This window comes from Procambarus clarkii, chromosome 29 (assembly GCF_040958095.1).
Source record: "Procambarus clarkii isolate CNS0578487 chromosome 29, FALCON_Pclarkii_2.0, whole genome shotgun sequence".
NCBI classification, from domain to species: domain Eukaryota; kingdom Metazoa; phylum Arthropoda; class Malacostraca; order Decapoda; family Cambaridae; genus Procambarus; species Procambarus clarkii.
In genome coordinates this window covers 30,858,453-30,877,711 of record NC_091178.1, presented here as the reverse complement: position 1 = coordinate 30,877,711, position 19,259 = coordinate 30,858,453, and the positions used below count along the sequence as shown (strand labels likewise).

Sequence of the window (19,259 nt, the reverse complement as noted above, 5' to 3'; positions counted from 1 at the left end):
CGTACTCACACAGATGTCCAGTCAGGCTAGAAGGGATTAACACCTTTCGTGGAAAGGGGATATAATCCTCACTCATAATCCACCCTTCTCTTACCTCTTCTCTTACCCCCTCTCTTACCTGCCGTAATCTGCAGACACCACAAATCCTCTTAACCCTCATCCCACCCGCACACACGCACACACACGTTCTCTCTCTCTATCTCTCTCTCTCTCTTGCTCTCTTTCTCTTGTTCTCTCTCTCTTGCTCCCTCTAGCTCTCTCTCTCTTGCTCTCTCTCTCTCTCTCTTGCTCTCTCTCTTGACAAGGGGCAAAATAGCAGGAGGATGCAACAGGGACATTGGAAACAGCCAGAGTGACCAAACGAAGAAAATGTTAACCCAAATTCTGGAGGAATTCAGGAGGGAGATGCATGAAATGAAGATTACAATTAACAACCTGCAAAGTGAGGTGACATCAGCAAGGGAGGAGATCAAATCCCTCACAGAGAAAAATAAAGAGACTGTGCATCAGATTATCTTCCAAAGGGAAGGTGGGAATGTTACATTGGAAGGAAATGCCTCTGTACCTGAAACATTTGCGGACATACTGAAAAAGAGCTCAGAAGCAATGGCCACAGTGAGGGAGGTAGCCATGCAAGCTGCTACCTCACAGGAAGCAGCAAGGTGCACCACTCAGCTGCTGGAGAGAAAAAGATCAGTGGTAGTTGTAGGCATCAAAGAACAGGAAGGATCCAACAGCCAAGAATGGAATAGCAAGGATAGAGAGGCAGTACGTGGGCTACTGAAGGGGTTACAGATGGAAGGGGCTGAACAAAACATTGAGAAGGTTTTCAAGTTGGGCTGGTACAACAAGGACAGAAACCGACTTGTAAAGGTGGTGTTTACAAACGAAACCACGAAGGAGGATATTCTCGAAAGTAAGAGTCGTCTGCAGCATGTAGAGGGATACAAAAAAGTATTCCTACAGTGGGACAGGACGAAGGAGGAGAGATCCAGGGCAGCAGAGGCAAGGAGGAAGCGCAGGGAGAGAGGAGCAAACCAGGAAATCACAGCCCCCAACACAACAGTCCTAGAGACAAGAGGGGAACCCACGACCAGCATCCCAGCAACACCAGAGGGGAGGGCAACACCACCACCCCCCTCTGCGTAAAAACCCTCCCTTCCCCTAACCCTACCTGCCCCCACCCAACTCTTCCTCCCTCCCCCCACCCCATCCTGACCCTGTCACTCCTTCCCCATTCCCGTTATGTCCCCCCGGACACCTTCCTCCCCCTGTCTCCCCTCCCCCTTTATCCCATACCCTCCCTATCCCTCCTCACCCCATATCCTCCATTTCCCCCCTCATCTCCTTAACTAACACTCTACCTGTCCCCCCTTCCCTTAAACCCCCACCCCCCACCCCAAAATCTTCTGAGACCCTGCAAACCACCTCACACATCTTCTCACCCACGGAACAGCTTCCCACACCAGCAGAATGCTCGCCAAGACAGGGACAAGAAAGTGAACAGAAGAAAGTGAGCTTCAAGGCAATGTACACTAACATTGATGGGGTTACAAATAAAACAAGTGAACTCGGAGAATGGGCACTAGAAGAAAACCCAGATATAATTGCACTCACAGAAACAAAGCTAACAAAAACTATAACAAATGCAGTGTTTCTACAGGGCTACTATGTAGTGAGGAAAGAGAGAGAAGGGAGAGGAGGAGGTGGTGTAGCTTTGCTACTAAGAGAAGGTTAGAGCTTCAAAGAGATGGTAATTCAGAACTGTGAAGGTTTCAGTGACTACATATCAGGCACCATAGCAACTGGAGGACAGAAAATTATAGTAGTAGTCATATATAACCTCCCACCGAATGACAGAAGACCCAGACAGGAATATGATAGAAACATCTTTGCCATTAACCATGGGTTTAATGGCCATTTTTCTCTACATCAGTTCAAACACAACCCAACCTCATATAAATGGATTTGAACTCCATTTGTACACATGTTCTTAGGAAACATGATAAGATTCGCCATATCTGTATCATTAAATAATCAAATTTTCAATAACCTAGCCTTTAACCCCCCCCCTCCAATTGGGACAAATTTGTGTTAAATTTGGGTTATATTTAAGCTAATGTGAATATATATTCCTACTTTAATTCTTTAATATCCATAATTTGCCAGAATTTCGAGGGGGAGGAAGGGGTTATAGGCTAGGTTAATGAAAATTTGATTTTTAATGATACAGATATGGCGAATCTTATCATGTTTCCTAAGAACATGTGTACAAATGGAGTTTAAATCCATTTATATGAAGTTGGGTTGTGTTTGAACTGATGTAGAGAAAAATGGCCATTAAACCCATAGTTAATAGAGGTTAGGTTGGGATGGGTTGGCTGTATCCCAAGAATAAGATACCATATATGGAACCAAGATCTTGGTATCAGAGGTATAGGCAAGGGCAATTGGGTTGATGCAAAAACATCACTTTCCCCCCAAAAAAAGAAGGTGCAACAATTAACGTCAGGTCAAGGCAGGTTAGCTTCAGGGTTGTTGAGTCCATAAATAACATTGACAGGAATATTCGGTAAAGATCCACGCAGGTTAGGGTACAGGGTGGTTGGGTTAATATCCAAACAAACACTTTCCTAAGAATATAAAATACAATATTTAACAAAGATCCATAACTAACAAATAAAAAAAACCGCCGAGAATATTGGACTGCATATTGAAAATGCGCCTTAAATTTGCAGTGTATGGAATAGGCGAAACTTGGGGGAAAAATTGGGCATTGGTCTTGGTATAATACGTAAAATCGGGTAAATTTGGTAGAAAATGTCTTAAATTTGGATAAATTGGGGCAAATTAGGTAGAAATTGTCTTAAATTGTGATACATTTGGTTAAATTTAGTCTTAGCCATGTTAGGGTTGGGTCTGGTTTTAGGGAGGATTGATGTATATAAACGCAAATGTATATTGGAAATGGCTCGTCGGACCCTGCACTATCACTATGAAATGGTCTATGGGAATGGAGTATGACATCGACCACTGGATATTGGATACTGGAAATACACATAAAAGTTATATGGAATGGGTGAAACTAGGACAAACTGGGGCTTTGGCTGTGCTATGATAAGGTGAACTATGGTAAAATTTGGTGGAAATTGGATAAAATTGTGGCAAATTAGGTGGAAATTATCTTAAATTTGGAAAAATTTGGTTAAATTTGGCCTTAGTCGTATTGGGTTAGTTCTGCTTTTGGTAGGTTTGATGATATATAAACACACATCTGGAACATGGAAATGGTTGGATGAACACTGCACTATTACTATGAAATGGTCTTTGGGAATAGGCTATGACATTGGGGGCGACCGGATATTGAAGATGCACATTAAATTTAATTGGGATAGGTGAAACTTGGTCAAATTGGAGCTTTGGTTGTGCTATGAAATGGTAAACTCAGGTATATTTAGCGGGAATTGGATTAAATTAGAAAAAATTGGATCAAATTAGGTGGAAATTGGATTAAATTGGGATAAATTTGGCCTTAGCTGTGTGTTAGATTAGGTCTGGTTTCATAGGATTGAAGATATATACACACATCTGGATATTTGGAAATAGCTGGATGGACACTGCGCTATTACTATGAAATGGTCTTGGGAATAAGGCGTGACATAGGACACCTGGATATTAGATATTGAAAATGCACAATAAATTTATATGGGATAGGTGAAACTTGGTCAAATTACGCTTTGGTTGAGCTATGAAACGGACAAACTCGGGTAAATTTAGTGGAAATTGGATTAATTTAGGATAAATTGGGGCAAAATTAGGTGGAAATTGGATTAAATTGGGATAAATTGCCATAAATTAGATGGAAATTGTCGTAAATTGGGATACATTTGGCTAAATTTGGCCTTGGCTGCATTAGGATAGGACTGGTTTCCTTGGAGTGATTATATATAAGCACATCTGGATATTTGGAAATAGCTGGAAGGACAATGCGCTATTACTATGAAATAGTCTTGGGAATAGGGCGTGACATGGGGCAACTGGATATTGGATATTGAAAATGCACATTAAATTTGTATGGGATAGGTGAAACTTGGGTGAAATGGACTTTGGCTGTGATATGATTTGACATATTTTTCCCAATATTTAATGGGGAATTGTCATTAATTGGGATGAAATTAGGTAGATGGCCACAGCACTAACACTATGAAATGGTCTTGGGAATGGGGAATATGTGGTGGCTGGATAATGGGCATTGGAAATGAACGTTATTTTTAGATGAGATAGAGAAAACTCGGGTGAATTGGGCTTTGGCTTGAACAAATCAGGCCTATTCCTGGGGTGGGGTGGGGGGGGGGGGGGGGGGGGAAGGACAGTGAAATTTAGCTTTGGTTCTATGATTAGTTACATTTAAATTCAGTTTTAGTTTTTTTTTATAATTGGAGATAACTTGGTGGACTTGTCTTTAAACTGGAGTAAATTTAAATAAATTTAGCTTGGGCTGTTTTTTTTTTTTAAGATTTGGGAAATTGGGCTTTTGGTTGTGCCATACACAACAAAATTTAGGTAAAATTGTCATTAATTTGACGAAATTACTTTGAGGGGTGCAGCACTAACTCATGAAATGGTCTTGGGGATGTTGTATAATATGCGTTGGCTGTATATTGGGTATTGGAAATGCATTTTTTAAATTTAGATGGGATAGGGAAAGTTTAGGGGAGTATATTGGGCTTTGGTTGTGCTATGACACGGCGAACCCCCTGAATATAATGCATATTTTAGCTGAAAATAAAAGAGATCTCCCGTATGTAGCGGGGGAAAAGGATTCGAGAGCCGCATAATTGGTTTGGAAATTGAACCCTACATATTGTTTAGCTATGCAAGTGACAATCTCTTGAAAGCTCGTTACGCGATTGTCACTGCTACATACACACACATATATGCACCCTAAGTGATTCAACAAGAGGCTTGCAACGGTCTCTATGCAAGGCATTTTTACGACTATGGGAAGTCTGCAGTTGCAGGTCTCACTCCACAACCGCCTAACCGGAGAGTCATGTGCATCCTTCACCTACATACAGTAATACATACAGTTTCTCTGAGGTGGAAAAAAAAACTTTAACGATTGGTACTCTAAGTATTGAAAATCTCAATAACTTTATAGGACATAAAACTCTTGAGACTATATTTTAGGAGTAAATCCTTATCAATGTTAATAATTTTATTGTTTATTAAAAAAAAAAAGAAGTGGTAACTCTAAAACCAAGGCCTTCCAAACCTGGCTCATTAAAATATTTTTTTATGAAATCTCGTAAGTATTTATGCAATATTTAATATAAAACGATCATATTGCACAATTGCATTTCAATTTTATAGAAGAAATTTATAAAGTAAATATAATACCAATGGAAAACTATTTCTATCTGAGGTATTATTTTAAATAAATACAGTTGGATGAAAACATGTCTATTGCCGCGTGACTGGGTGGGCTCCTGTAAGGCTTTGGGATTTGTTGGAGGGCAGGAATGTGCAGAGTTCTGGGGGGCGTGAGATGGGAATATTAAATTGACTTAAAACTTAATGCTAGTTATTTAGTCAAGAATAGAATGGATCTATCAGGAGAAAGCGCCAAGCCATTATGACCATGTAGCACTGGGAAGGAGTCAGGATAAGGATTTGGGAATAGGATGGGAGGAAGGAATGGTGCCCAACCACTTGGATGGTCAGGAGATTGAACGCCGACGTGCATGAAGTGAGGCCGTCGTTCTACCGTCCAGCCCAAGTGGTTGGACTATTTATTCAAGAGTTTTTTTTATATTTTTTGAAGCGGATATTTTTCTCCCAGATTCTATGTATGACTAACGACCCAGTGAAGGTATGGAAGGCTTTGGCAATTAAAGCACCGTAAGATTGTGAGTGTTCAAGTCTAGGGGTGGACTAAGCATTTTTGTGTGAATGTGCAAAGCCCGTGTTTATTTGTGTAAGTTAAAAATTGAGTTTTTTGTTTGTGTAAAAGAGTTTAGGAAGTGTGTTTGTTTAAATATGTGCGAATTAGTAGCCTTGGTGAGGACAGGAGGCCGGTAGCTTGTCTGAGGTCTCTCTCTCTCTATTTTTGCCCTGATGTGTTTAAGTAAGATTGTGCAACTGTTTTAAGTTTAGGGGGAACTAAGTATTTTGCGCGAAATTGAAAGCCCTGGGTTTATTTGTGTAAGTTGAACCCCAAAAAATTGAGTTTTTTTTTGCGAGCGAGTTTGTTTAAGCATGTGCTATCATTAAAACTTTCAAACTAATGACAGTAATGCCAAAATGAATTCATCTTCTCACTTTTTAAAAGGTGGAGGTCCAACATTTTCTAAAACCCTTTATGCTTGATATACCACCACTGACATAAAAAATGAAACTGAGGGATTCGACTTTTAAATTTTTAGGCATGATAGCAAAATGTATTGCATAGCAACAGATACCGACAGTAGTCGAGTTACATAAGTTATTGGGGCCCCCCCACCACAATAGCTGTGAGCTATTATGATGTTAAAAAATGCAATTTAATACAGAACATAAACAGATTCCTAATTAATATTAAATTACTTAAAACCCTAAATTATGTTCCTTTAAAGTATATTTACAAGTGTCAAAAATGCAGCATGGGGCGTCAAACCCAACACAATATGGCTGAGGCCCCACTATTTAGCATATTTTTGTATTTTATAAAATATGGCAGGTAATGTCAATGTTTTTAATGTTTATTACAAAAGATAGACATACATTTGATGCTATTTATCATATTAAAATCTAATTTGAGGCCCAATAAATTTATCTATAAAATCTATAAACAGGTTACAACCATACAAATGCAAGCATGCCTTAATCACCAGTACTTAACTGAATTTCACAGAAAATGGAATCTTTACTTTGGCTACAGAAAACGGAGCAAAGCCGAGGGGGGGTGACTGGCATAAACAGTTTCCAACCTGACTCTTCTCGCATATAAACATGTCTTTCTTGACCTCATTTCAAATTATATAGAGTACTGAAAGCTCATTTTCCATAGCAAATATACTAAGAAACTCATTTTACGATTTTAACGCAAACTAGGACCCTCATTCAGATTAAAAACACGAGAATTATTGAATGAACATTTACCCACCATCAAGCACACAGGACTCTTTAAAGCTATCTTAACTTCTTTAAAACCCTAATATGACCCCTCTCACATGCAGATCCTGTTCTATGATTTGCCCTTCATGTCAATGTACCCCATAGTATCATGCAAATTCAAGATAAGGCTTACTACACCTAAATATCTAACTTGGTCTTTGTAAGGAATCTTGACCCCCCCTTGTATGCTTGACCCCACTGGGGTAATCATAGGTAGAGGGTCCCTATTGCCGACGTCATGTCACGTGACACCCCGGCGACAAATAAGAAAAATTTCACCTGATTGGCCCATGACCCGGGACGGAAAGAGAATTTTTCTACTCGGCTCCTGATTGGTCAAAAAATCGCGCCACGTTCTCTCCGCTCACCTCTGACCATTACAGAAAATGGAGCTGTGCCAAGGGCTCTCTATACTATTCAGTCATAGCATCATTAAAGTACTCCAAAAACTTCTATATTCGCTTTCAACTGTGTTTTTTTGTTTTAATCTATTGAACATTCACCCTCTGATCCATTCATAAGTAGGGGCCCCCAAATTGATACCGTAGTACTCTGGTTACACCCCGGCCCAAATCGTGAATTTTTGCTCATGCTATTAAATACTCCAAAAACGTTTATATGCCTTTCACCAGTGTATTTTTTGGTTTGAATCTATTGAACATTCATCCTCTATACCTTTCATAAGTAGGGACCCCCTTCTTGATGATTTAGACTCATCATAAACGCAAGCGACAAAAAGTGAAAAAACAGGTTAGGATAGGGCACGAGTTGCTCAGGTACACCCTAGGTGGTGGGCCCTGGGGACCCCTGGGGGGAACGGACCACCACCCCAACCCGCCAGCAAGCCAGATGCGCGCCAACCGTGCCCTAACCTAACCGCTTAAAATCAGTTGTTGGTCGAATCCGCCCCCGGGACCTGAGTCGGCATGGAAGTGCCCAACCGTTTCTGAAAATTTTTATTCCCCGTGTGTCTCCTTTTATACTACTGACAGGTACACAGAGAATGACAGAGGTGTGTGAAGAACTCAACAAAAGGTTCCAGGAGGTCTTTGCAATAGAACAGGGAGAAGTGACTGTGCTAGAAGAGGTGGCAGCAAACCAGGTGACCTTGGAAAGGTTCGAAATTACAAGAGATGAGGTCAAGAAGCACCTATTGGAGCTGGATGTGAGAAAAGCTGTTGGGCCGGACGGAATCTCACCACTCTCCATAGTGTATAGTAGGTCACTGGAAACGGGAGACCTACCAGAAATATGGAAGACTGCTAATGTAGTACCAATATACAAAAAGGGTGATAGACAAGAGGCACTAAACTACAGGCCAGTGTCCTTAACTTGTATACCATGCAAGGTGATGGAGAAGATTGTGAGAAAAAAACCTAGTAACACATCTGGAGAGAAGAGACTTCGTGACAACCCATCAACATGGGTTCAGGGAGAGTAAATCTTGCCTTACAGGCTTGATAGAATTCTATGATCAGGTGACAAAGATTAAGCAAGAAAGACAAGGATGGGCGGACTGCATTTTCTTGGACTGTCGGAAAGCCTTTGACACAGTACCCCATAAAAGGTTGATGCATAAGCTGGAGAAACAGGCAGGAGTAACTGCTAGGGCGCTCCAGTGGATAAGGGAGTACCTAAGCAATAGGAAGCAGAGAGTTACAGTGAGGGGTGAGACCTCAGAATGCCGTGAAGTCACCAGTGGAGTCCCACAGGGCTCTGTGCTTGGACCTATACTGTTTCTGATATACGTAAATGATCTCCCAGAGGGTATAGACTCATTCCTCTCAATGTTTGCTGACGATGCCAAAATTATGAGAAGGATTAAGACAGAGGAGGACAGTTTGAGGCTTCAAGAAGACCTGGACAAGCTGCAGGAATGGTCGAACAAATGGATGTTAGAGTTTAACCCAAGCAAATGTAATGTAATGAAGATAGGGGTAGGAAGCAGGAGACCAGATACAATGTATCATTTGGAAGATGAGATACTTAAAGAGTCAGAGAGAGAGAAAGACCTGGGGGTTGATATCACGCCAGACCTGTCCCCTGAAGCTCATATCAAGAGGATAACATCAGCAGCATATACCAGGTTGGCTAACATAAGAACGGCCTTTAGAAACTTGAGTAAGGAATCTTTCAGAACTTTATATACCACATATGTCAGACCAATCCTAGAGTATGCGGCTCCAGCATGGAGTCCATATCTAGTCAAGCATAAGACTAAACTGGAAAAGGTTCAAAGGTTTTGCCACCAGAAAGGCAAAGCTCAACCCCAGCAAGCACAATTAGGTGAGTACAATTAAGTGAGTACTGGTGCCTGAGCATTGGGTTTTGGTCACTGGGGTCTGAGCACTGGGGCCTGAGCATTGGGTTCTGAGCACTGGGTCTGAGCACTGAGTCTTGAGCAATAGGGTCTGAGCACTGGTGCCTGAGCACTGGGGTCTGAGCACTGGTGCCTGAAAACTGGGGTCTGAGCAATGGGGTCTGAGCACTGGTGCCTTAGCATTGGGGCCTGAGCACTGGGTTCTGAGCACCGGGGCCTGAACACTGGGGTCTAAGCACTGGTGCCTGAGCACTGGGACCTGAGCACTGGGGGTCTGAGCACTGGGGCCTTAGCACTGGGGTCTGAGCACTGCGGCCTGAGAACTGGGGCCTGAACACTGGGGACTGAACACTAGGGTCTGAGCACTGGAGCCTGAACACTGGTGCATGAGCACTGGGGACTGAGCACTGGGGCCTGAGCACTGGCGTCTGAGTACTGTGGCATGAGCACTGGGGCCTGAGCACTGGAGCTTTAGCACTGGGGTCTGAGCACTGGGGCCTGAGCACTGGTGCCTGAGCACTGGGGTCTGAGCACTGGAGCCTGAACACTGAGGTCTGAGAACTGGGGCTGAGCACTGGTGCCTGAACACTGGGGTCTGAGCACTGGAGCCTGAGCACTGGGGTCTAAGCACTGGGGCCTGAGCACTGGTGCTTGAGCACTGGGGTCTGAGTACTGTTGCATGAGCACTGAGGCCTGAGTACTGGGGCCTTAGCACTGGGGTCTGAGCACTGGGGCCTGAGCACTGGTGCCTGAGCACTGGGGTCTGATCACTGGTGCCTGAACACTGAGGTCTGAGAACTGGGGGGCTGAGCACTGGTGCCTGAACACTGGGGTCTGAGCACTGGGGCCTGAGCACTTGGGTCTGAGCACTGGGGCCTGAGCACTCTTGCTTGAGCACTGGGGCCTCAGCACTGGGGTCTGAGCACTGCGGCCTGAGGACTGTGGCCTGAGCGCTGGGGACTGAGCACTAGGGCCTGAGCACTGGTGTTTGAGCACTGGGGCCTGAGCAATGGTGATTAAAGCACTGGAGACTGAGCACTGGGGCCTGAGAACTGGTGCCTGAGCACTAGTGCTTGACCACTGGGAACTGAGCACTGTGGCGTGAGCACTAGGGTCTGAGCACTGGGGTCTGATCACTAGGGCTTGAGCATTGGGGCCGGAGCACTGGGGCCTGAGCACTTGGGTCTGAGCACTGGGGCATGTGCACTGGGGACTGAGCACTGGGGTCTGAGCACTGGTGCCCTATTGCCTGAGCTATGGGGTCTGAGCACTGTGGTCTGAGCACTGGGTGTAACACTGTAAAAGTGTTTGGGTTAGTGTATTTAAAATATATATAGAATATGAGTCACAGACAGGGATTTGGAAAGGCGCCAAGTTGTCGGCGGAGATCTCACACCTCAAAGCGTTAATGACCTCAAGTGACCTGAGGTCAGATCATGCGAATTTCACCTTGCTTCTACTAATCTCTTAATTGTAGTCTGGTAGCCTTCAAACATGCCGACGTTTAAGGAGTGGCTTGGTAGTGCCGGAGGCTATCTACTTGTGGGCGGAGTTAGTACTAGGGTCCCCAATATATACTGAGGGAGCATAGAGCATGGAGGATTAAGAAGAGACCAGCCAGCAGAGCAGAGCAGACGGCCCTAGCAGGGAGGCTGTCGGCTGGCAGGGCGGGAGTCTCCGTCAACTACAGACCCCCCCCCCCTCTCTATCCAGCTATAGGCAGAGACACTTGGTGAGTTGAGCATTAAGGTGACTTGGTCGTGTTTTACAAGTGTTGTGTGATCAGGGGCAGTCAATTGTAGTGTTCTCAGATTCTTGGATGATGACTCACTTTGAATATTAATCGTTAACATTTTAACTGGATTGCTTAAGTTATGATACTTATCATGAAAAATATAATTGTTGAATTTATTATTTAAATGGTCTTTCACTGTGTTAATTAGAGTTTTGAGTTGAGGTGAGAAAGCCTCTGTGATTACTGGTTTCATGATTTAATGAGTACATGTTTGGAGTTGATACATGATAAAGATGGGACAGATTAATAATGACCTCTTGATAACATCCTTGGTGAATATTGTGATACAGACAAGTTCCATTCCTTGTCTTGTATGTAATGATCATGAATGGATGGTGGCAGCATTTCGTCTTCTACTATCTACTCTTCTACTTCTACTATCTACTTTTCTACTTCTACCTATCTACACCTCTCCCTCCACCCTTCTCTAAACTCTCACTTTCAACTAATGACCCTCCTTGCTCCTCCCACCTCTCTCCCTCTCACCCCAAACCCTCACTAATTACTTCACTATTCATTTCTTTCCTCTCGTTTTCTCTTATACGTTTGTGGCAGTGAAATATATTCTAGAGTTCTCTCTAGAGTTTCGGGTATCTGATCCAGTTACGGCGCCTTGTAGTCTTAGCACCTAGGTAGTCAAATACCTAGGTTACAAGGTGTTGAACGAGAGAGGTTGCCCTAGGAACTCTGGACGTGCTCTAGAATAGTTAGCTAACTGAGGACGGAATAACGGACTAGAGAGAGCTGTTTCCCCCGGCCTCGTTAGTTAACTGGGGGGTGGAATAATGGACAAGATAGAGCTATTTCCCCCACCCCCCGTTACAATGTTGGCAGCGGTGTTGAACAATGTTGTAGGTAGTTGGTGTTCTTTTAACATTGTTCAGTCCCACGTGTCTTTTTGCCGCTCAGGCGCTATCAGGGAGATCTTGACAGGTGTTTTACTTTCGCGATTTAGCGAGTTTTTTTCAGGCTAGGAGATAGTGATTCTCTGGCGTTTTGGTTTAGTGAGTTTGTGAGTTTTGTGAAGTTCAGGGAATGTTCACCAGAACTTGCGAGTGTAGTGATTTATGTTAGTAATAAGATTTGGCGATTTGGGAACTTAGCGGTGTTGGTAGTGGAGCTCACCTGAGTGTGACAGGTGACCTCGCATGTCCCACAGGGACACCCAGCCACCGCTCGTCTCCAGGTCAGTGGGGAGTGGCAGGTGTAGTTTTTAAGTAGTGGTTCTGCTCTGATTATTGCGATCGACTGTTTTACTCCATTTGAACGCAATAACCCGAGGTGTACTGGTATTGTACAGCATGCTAGGGGGAGGCTTAGTATGTCAGTAGACTTCACGTTGGGGACGCTCGACGTTAGATAGTCTGGTCACAGGGGTGGCAACAGTTTGGAGTTGTTGACCGGCGGAGAAGCTAGGGAAACACTCTGGGTCACGTAGGTGGCTGTAGGTTAAGGGTGGGAGTAACGGTTAATTATGTACTTAAGATTAGGAAAGGTACAGTTAAGTTAGGCTAGTGTTTTGTCTATTAGTGTTGAAATTTTTTTTGTGACAAGTTAAAAGTAGTGACGACCTTATTCTCTCTTCTCTAACTTTACTCTGTTACTGTTTTATGTTCCACCAAGTCAATATCATTCAGAGTTAATTGGATTATAAAAAAAAAAAAAATTGAAGTGTAGTTGTTGCCAGGAGGAGAGCGTTATGATATAACTGTGTAACCCTATACAAACTACAGGGTCACACAACAGCATGGAACACGGGTATTGTCGCCTTTATGTTCAATTCACAGGTGGGAGCCAGAGGAGAGGCGCGACGCATATACAGAAGAGGGAGACGGCTGCGGTGTACCATACTCACGGGCGTTTATCACCACCACCACGACCAGCCCACTACCTGGAGGTCATGGCTCCACCACCACCCCAGGGGACCCCAAGATGCAGCCCTCTCGGTCGGTCAACATTGGTCTACCCAGTGGACCCCAGGACGGACGGTCCCCAGTGGACCCCAGGTCGTTCTGCAGACGACCCCAGACGACCCAGTAAAGATGGAAGAGGAACAACAACGACTCCAGTCTGTCCCACCAACATCGGTCTACCCAGGATGGACCCCAGGACGGACGGACCCCAATGGACCCCAGGTCGCTTGTCAAAGACCCATGGGAGGAGGAAGAGAGAAGAAGGAAGAGAGAAGAAGGAAGAGAAAAGAAGGAAGAGAGAAGAAGGAAGAGAGAAGAAAGAAGAGAGAAGAAAGAAGAAGAAGATAAGACAAGCTGAGTGAGACACGATGCCTAGTGTCCCTTGCTGGTATCAGCATCATTGCATGGAGCGTAATTGCAAGACAGGATCGTTTGCCTTAACTGGCCGCCCCTCCTGCAAGCATGTTGCTCTGTTGAGTGATTCTTCCTGTGTCATGCGGACTTGATGTGGCTGTCAGAAGTAGCTCTCTGAGGGAGGCGTGCTGGAGCAACAGGGAGGAAGAAGAGTAGGATGGGATTTCTACTGTTGGCAACTATATGAAGGTCTCGAAACTTGTAGTCCCTATAGCTGTGAAGAACCCCAATATACGTCTCTCATGGTGACTGACGTAGGGCCAATTACAGATCAGCTGGGACAACCGAATTCCACGGTCCTGTGCGCAGTTCAAGTAGTAACGGCTTCCGGGTTGACCAAGGGTTGTTGTGCGTTAACGACGGAGAAGCGACGGAGGCAGTTGTGTTGAAGAAATGTGGTACAGGATTATCTACAAGACCAAGCAGTGATGTCGCCCAGCCAGAGACAATGGACGTCTGTCTATATATTTCATTTTTTAGAGTAGGATGATGTATATTTGTTTAGCTAGGATGTATTTTTTTTCGTTAATAAAGTTGTTGCACACAGCTAGCTTGCTTTAGCAGTGTTGCAAAAACTTTATTTCGGGGAGAAGGGGAGATGTAACACTGTAAAAGTGTTTGGGTTAGTTTATTTAAAATATATATAGAATATGAGTCACAGACAGGGATTTGGAAAGGCGCCAAGTTGTCGGCGGAGATCTCACACCTCAAAGCGTTAATGACCTCAAGTGACCTGAGGTCAGATCATGCGAATTTCACCTTGCTTCTACTAATCTCTTAATTGTAGTCTGGTAGCCTTCAAACATGCCGACGTTTAAGGAGTGGCTTGGTAGTGCCGGAGGCTATCTACTTGTGGGCGGAGTTAGTACTAGGGTCCCCAATATATACTGAGGGAGCATAGAGCATGGAGGATTAAGAAGAGACCAGCCAGCAGAGCAGAGCAGACGGCCCTAGCAGGGAGGCTGTCGGCTGGCAGGGCGGGAGTCTCCGTCAACTACAGACCCCCCCCCCCTCTCTATCCAGCTATAGGCAGAGACACTTGGTGAGTTGAGCATTAAGGTGACTTGGTCGTGTTTTACAAGTGTTGTGTGATCAGGGGCAGTCAATTGTAGTGTTCTCAGATTCTTGGATGATGACTCACTTTGAATATTAATCGTTAACATTTTAACTGGATTGCTTAAGTTATGATACTTATCATGAAAAATATAATTGTTGAATTTATTATTTAAATGGTCTTTCACTGTGTTAATTAGAGTTTTGAGTTGAGGTGAGAAAGCCTCTGTGATTACTGGTTTCATGATTTAATGAGTACATGTTTGGAGTTGATACATGATAAAGATGGGACAGATTAATAATGACCTCTTGATAACATCCTTGGTGAATATTGTGATACAGACAAGTTCCATTCCTTGTCTTGTATGTAATGATCATGAATGGATGGTGGCAGCATTTCGTCTTCTACTATCTACTCTTCTACTTCTACTATCTACTTTTCTACTTCTACCTATCTACACCTCTCCCTCCACCCTTCTCTAAACTCTCACTTTCAACTAATGACCCTCCTTGCTCCTCCCACCTCTCTCCCTCTCACCCCAAACCCTCACTAATTACTTCACTATTCATTTCTTTCCTCTCGTTTTCTCTTATACGTTTGTGGCAGTGAAATATATTCTAGAGTTCTCTCTAGAGTTTCGGGTATCTGATCCAGTTACGGCGCCTTGTAGTCTTAGCACCTAGGTAGTCAAATACCTAGGTTACAAGGTGTTGAACGAGAGAGGTTGCCCTAGGAACTCTGGACGTGCTCTAGAATAGTTAGCTAACTGAGGACGGAATAACGGACTAGAGAGAGCTGTTTCCCCCGGCCTCGTTAGTTAACTGGGGGGTGGAATAATGGACAAGATAGAGCTATTTCCCCCACCCCCCGTTACAATGTTGGCAGCGGTGTTGAACAATGTTGTAGGTAGTTGGTGTTCTTTTAACATTGTTCAGTCCCACGTGTCTTTTTGCCGCTCAGGCGCTATCAGGGAGATCTTGACAGGTGTTTTACTTTCGCGATTTAGCGAGTTTTTTTCAGGCTAGGAGATAGTGATTCTCTGGCGTTTTGGTTTAGTGAGTTTGTGAGTTTTGTGAAGTTCAGGGAATGTTCACCAGAACTTGCGAGTGTAGTGATTTATGTTAGTAATAAGATTTGGCGATTTGGGAACTTAGCGGTGTTGGTAGTGGAGCTCACCTGAGTGTGACAGGTGACCTCGCATGTCCCACAGGGACACCCAGCCACCGCTCGTCTCCAGGTCAGTGGGGAGTGGCAGGTGTAGTTTTTAAGTAGTGGTTCTGCTCAGATTATTGCGATCGACTGTTTTACTCCATTTGAACGCAATAACCCGAGGTGTACTGGTATTGTACAGCATGCTAGGGGGAGGCTTAGTATGTCAGTAGACTTCACGTTGGGGACGCTCGACGTTAGATAGTCTGGTCACAGGGGTGGCAACAGTTTGGAGTTGTTGACCGGCGGAGAAGCTAGGGAAACACTCTGGGTCACGTAGGTGGCTGTAGGTTAAGGGTGGGAGTAACGGTTAATTATGTACTTAAGATTAGGAAAGGTACAGTTAAGTTAGGCTAGTGTTTTGTCTATTAGTGTTGAAATTTTTTTTGTGACAAGTTAAAAGTAGTGACGACCTTATTCTCTCTTCTCTAACTTTACTCTGTTACTGTTTTATGTTCCACCAAGTCAATATCATTCAGAGTTAATTGGATTATAAAAAAAAAAAAAATTGAAGTGTAGTTGTTGCCAGGAGGAGAGCGTTATGATATAACTGTGTAACCCTATACAAACTACAGGGTCACACAACAGCATGGAACACGGGTATTGTCGCCTTTATGTTCAATTCACAGGTGGGAGCCAGAGGAGAGGCGCGACGCATATACAGAAGAGGGAGACGGCTGCGGTGTACCATACTCACGGGCGTTTATCACCACCACCACGACCAGCCCACTACCTGGAGGTCATGGCTCCACCACCACCCCAGGGGACCCCAAGATGCAGCCCTCTCGGTCGGTCAACATTGGTCTACCCAGTGGACCCCAGGACGGACGGTCCCCAGTGGACCCCAGGTCGTTCTGCAGACGACCCCAGACGACCCAGTAAAGATGGAAGAGGAACAACAACGACTCCAGTCTGTCCCACCAACATCGGTCTACCCAGGATGGACCCCAGGACGGACGGACCCCAATGGACCCCAGGTCGCTTGTCAAAGACCCATGGGAGGAGGAAGAGAGAAGAAGGAAGAGAGAAGAAGGAAGAGAAAAGAAGGAAGAGAGAAGAAGGAAGAGAGAAGAAAGAAGAGAGAAGAAAGAAGAAGAAGATAAGACAAGCTGAGTGAGACACGATGCCTAGTGTCCCTTGCTGGTATCAGCATCATTGCATGGAGCGTAATTGCAAGACAGGATCGTTTGCCTTAACTGGCCGCCCCTCCTGCAAGCATGTTGCTCTGTTGAGTGATTCTTCCTGTGTCATGCGGACTTGATGTGGCTGTCAGAAGTAGCTCTCTGAGGGAGGCGTGCTGGAGCAACAGGGAGGAAGAAGAGTAGGATGGGATTTCTACTGTTGGCAACTATATGAAGGTCTCGAAACTTGTAGTCCCTATAGCTGTGAAGAACCCCAATATACGTCTCTCATGGTGACTGACGTAGGGCCAATTACAGATCAGCTGGGACAACCGAATTCCACGGTCCTGTGCGCAGTTCAAGTAGTAACGGCTTCCGGGTTGACCAAGGGTTGTTGTGCGTTAACGACGGAGAAGCGACGGAGGCAGTTGTGTTGAAGAAATGTGGTACAGGATTATCTACAAGACCAAGCAGTGATGTCGCCCAGCCAGAGACAATGGACGTCTGTCTATATATTTCATTTTTTAGAGTAGGATGATGTATATTTGTTTAGCTAGGATGTATTTTTTTTCGTTAATAAAGTTGTTGCACACAGCTAGCTTGCTTTAGCAGTGTTGCAAAAACTTTATTTCGGGGAGAAGGGGAGATGTAACACTGTAAAAGTGTTTGGGTTAGTTTATTTAAAATATATATAGAATATGAGTCACAGACAGGGATTTGGAAAGGCGCCAAGTTGTCGGCGGAGATCTCACACCTCAAAGCGTTAATGACCTCAAGTGACCTGAGGTCAGATCATGCGAATTTCACCTTGCTTCTACTAATCTCTTAATTGTAGTCTGGTAGCCTTCAAACATGCCGACGTTTAAGGAGTGGCTTGGTAGTGCCGGAGGCTATCTACTTGTGGGCGGAGTTAGTACTAGGGTCCCCAATATATACTGAGGGAGCATAGAGCATGGAGGATTAAGAAGAGACCAGCCAGCAGAGCAGAGCAGACGGCCCTAGCAGGGAGGCTGTCGGCTGGCAGGGCGGGAGTCTCCGTCAACTACAGACCCCCCCCCCCCTCTCTATCCAGCTATAGGCAGAGACACTTGGTGAGTTGAGCATTAAGGTGACTTGGTCGTGTTTTACAAGTGTTGTGTGATCAGGGGCAGTCAATTGTAGTGTTCTCAGATTCTTGGATGATGACTCACTTTGAATATTAATCGTTAACATTTTAACTGGATTGCTTAAGTTATGGAGTGGCTTTGGGGTCTGAGCACTGGTGCCTGATCATTGGGGCCTGAGCATTGTGGTCTGTTCACTGGAGTCTGAGCACTTGGGACTGAGCACTAGGGACTGAGCACTGGGGTCTGGGCACTGGGGCTTGAACACTGGGGTCTGAGCACTGGGGTCTGAGTACTGGGGTTTGAGCACTGGGGACTGAGCACTGGGGCCTGAGTCCTAGGATCTGGGCACTGGGGCCTGAGCACTGGGGTCTGAGCACTGGGGCCTGAGTACTGGGTTCGGAGCACTAGGGCCTGAGCACTGGAGCTTCAGCACTGGGGTCTGAGCACTGTGGCCTGAGTTCTGGGTTCTGAGCACTGGGTCTGAGCAATGGGACTTGAGCACTGGGGTCTGAGCACTGATGCCTGACCATTGGGGACTGAGTATTGGGGTCTGAGCACTGGGGTCTGAGCACTTGGGACTGAGCACTGGGGCCTGAGCACTGAGTCTTGACACTGGGGCTTGAGCACTTGGGTCTGAGCACTGAGGCCTGAGTACTGGGGTCTGAGCACTGGGGCCTAAGCATTGGGTTCTGAGCACTGGGGACTGAGCACTGGGGCATGAGCACTAGTGCCTGAGAACTGGGGTCTAAGCATTAGGTCCTGAGCACTGGGGCCTGATCACTGGGATCTGGTCACTGGTGCCTGAAGACTGGGGTCTGAGCACTGGGCCTGAGCACTGGGGCCTGAGCACTGGTGTTTGAACACTGGGGTCTGAGCACTGGGGCCTAAGCACTTGGGCCTGAGCACTGGCACCTGAGCACTGGGGTGAGCACTGGGGCCTGAGCACTGCAACCTGAGCACTGGGGGTCTGAGCTCTGGGGTCTGAGGACTGGGGCCTGAGAATGGGGTCTGAGAACTGGGGCCTGAGCACTGGGGTCTGAGCACTGCGGCTTGAGAACTGGGGCCTGAACACTGGGGACTGAGCACTGGAGCCTTAGCACTGATGCCTGACCACTGGGGTCTGAGCACTGGGGTCACAGCACAGGGGCCTGTGCACTGGGGCCTGAGCTCTT

The 19,259-nt window shown here is 45.3% G+C and overlaps 1 protein-coding gene across 1 annotated transcript; it reads right to left on the bottom strand.

The window, feature by feature from the left end:
* Positions 1–10,183: 10,183 nt before the first annotated feature.
* On the bottom strand, positions 10,184–18,806 carry LOC138369698 (keratin-associated protein 16-1-like). The gene is made up of 2 exons (XM_069333132.1): positions 18,499–18,806; positions 10,184–10,667 (listed from the first exon to the last, which is right to left on the bottom strand). The coding sequence occupies exons 1-2, from the start codon at positions 18,804–18,806 to the stop codon at positions 10,184–10,186; spliced, it is 792 nt and encodes a 263-aa protein (XP_069189233.1).
* Between the last annotated feature and the right edge of the window lie 453 nt (positions 18,807–19,259).

Coding starts and splice junctions, on each gene's coding strand:
- LOC138369698 (XM_069333132.1), bottom strand. CDS start 18,806: ATGCCCCAGTGCTCAGTCCCCAGTGCTCAGAACCCAATGCTTAGGCCC. Junction 10,668..18,498: donor GCTGAAGCTCCAGTGCTCAG/GCCCTAGTGCTC, acceptor CACATGCCCCAG/TGCTCAGACCCAAGTGCTCA.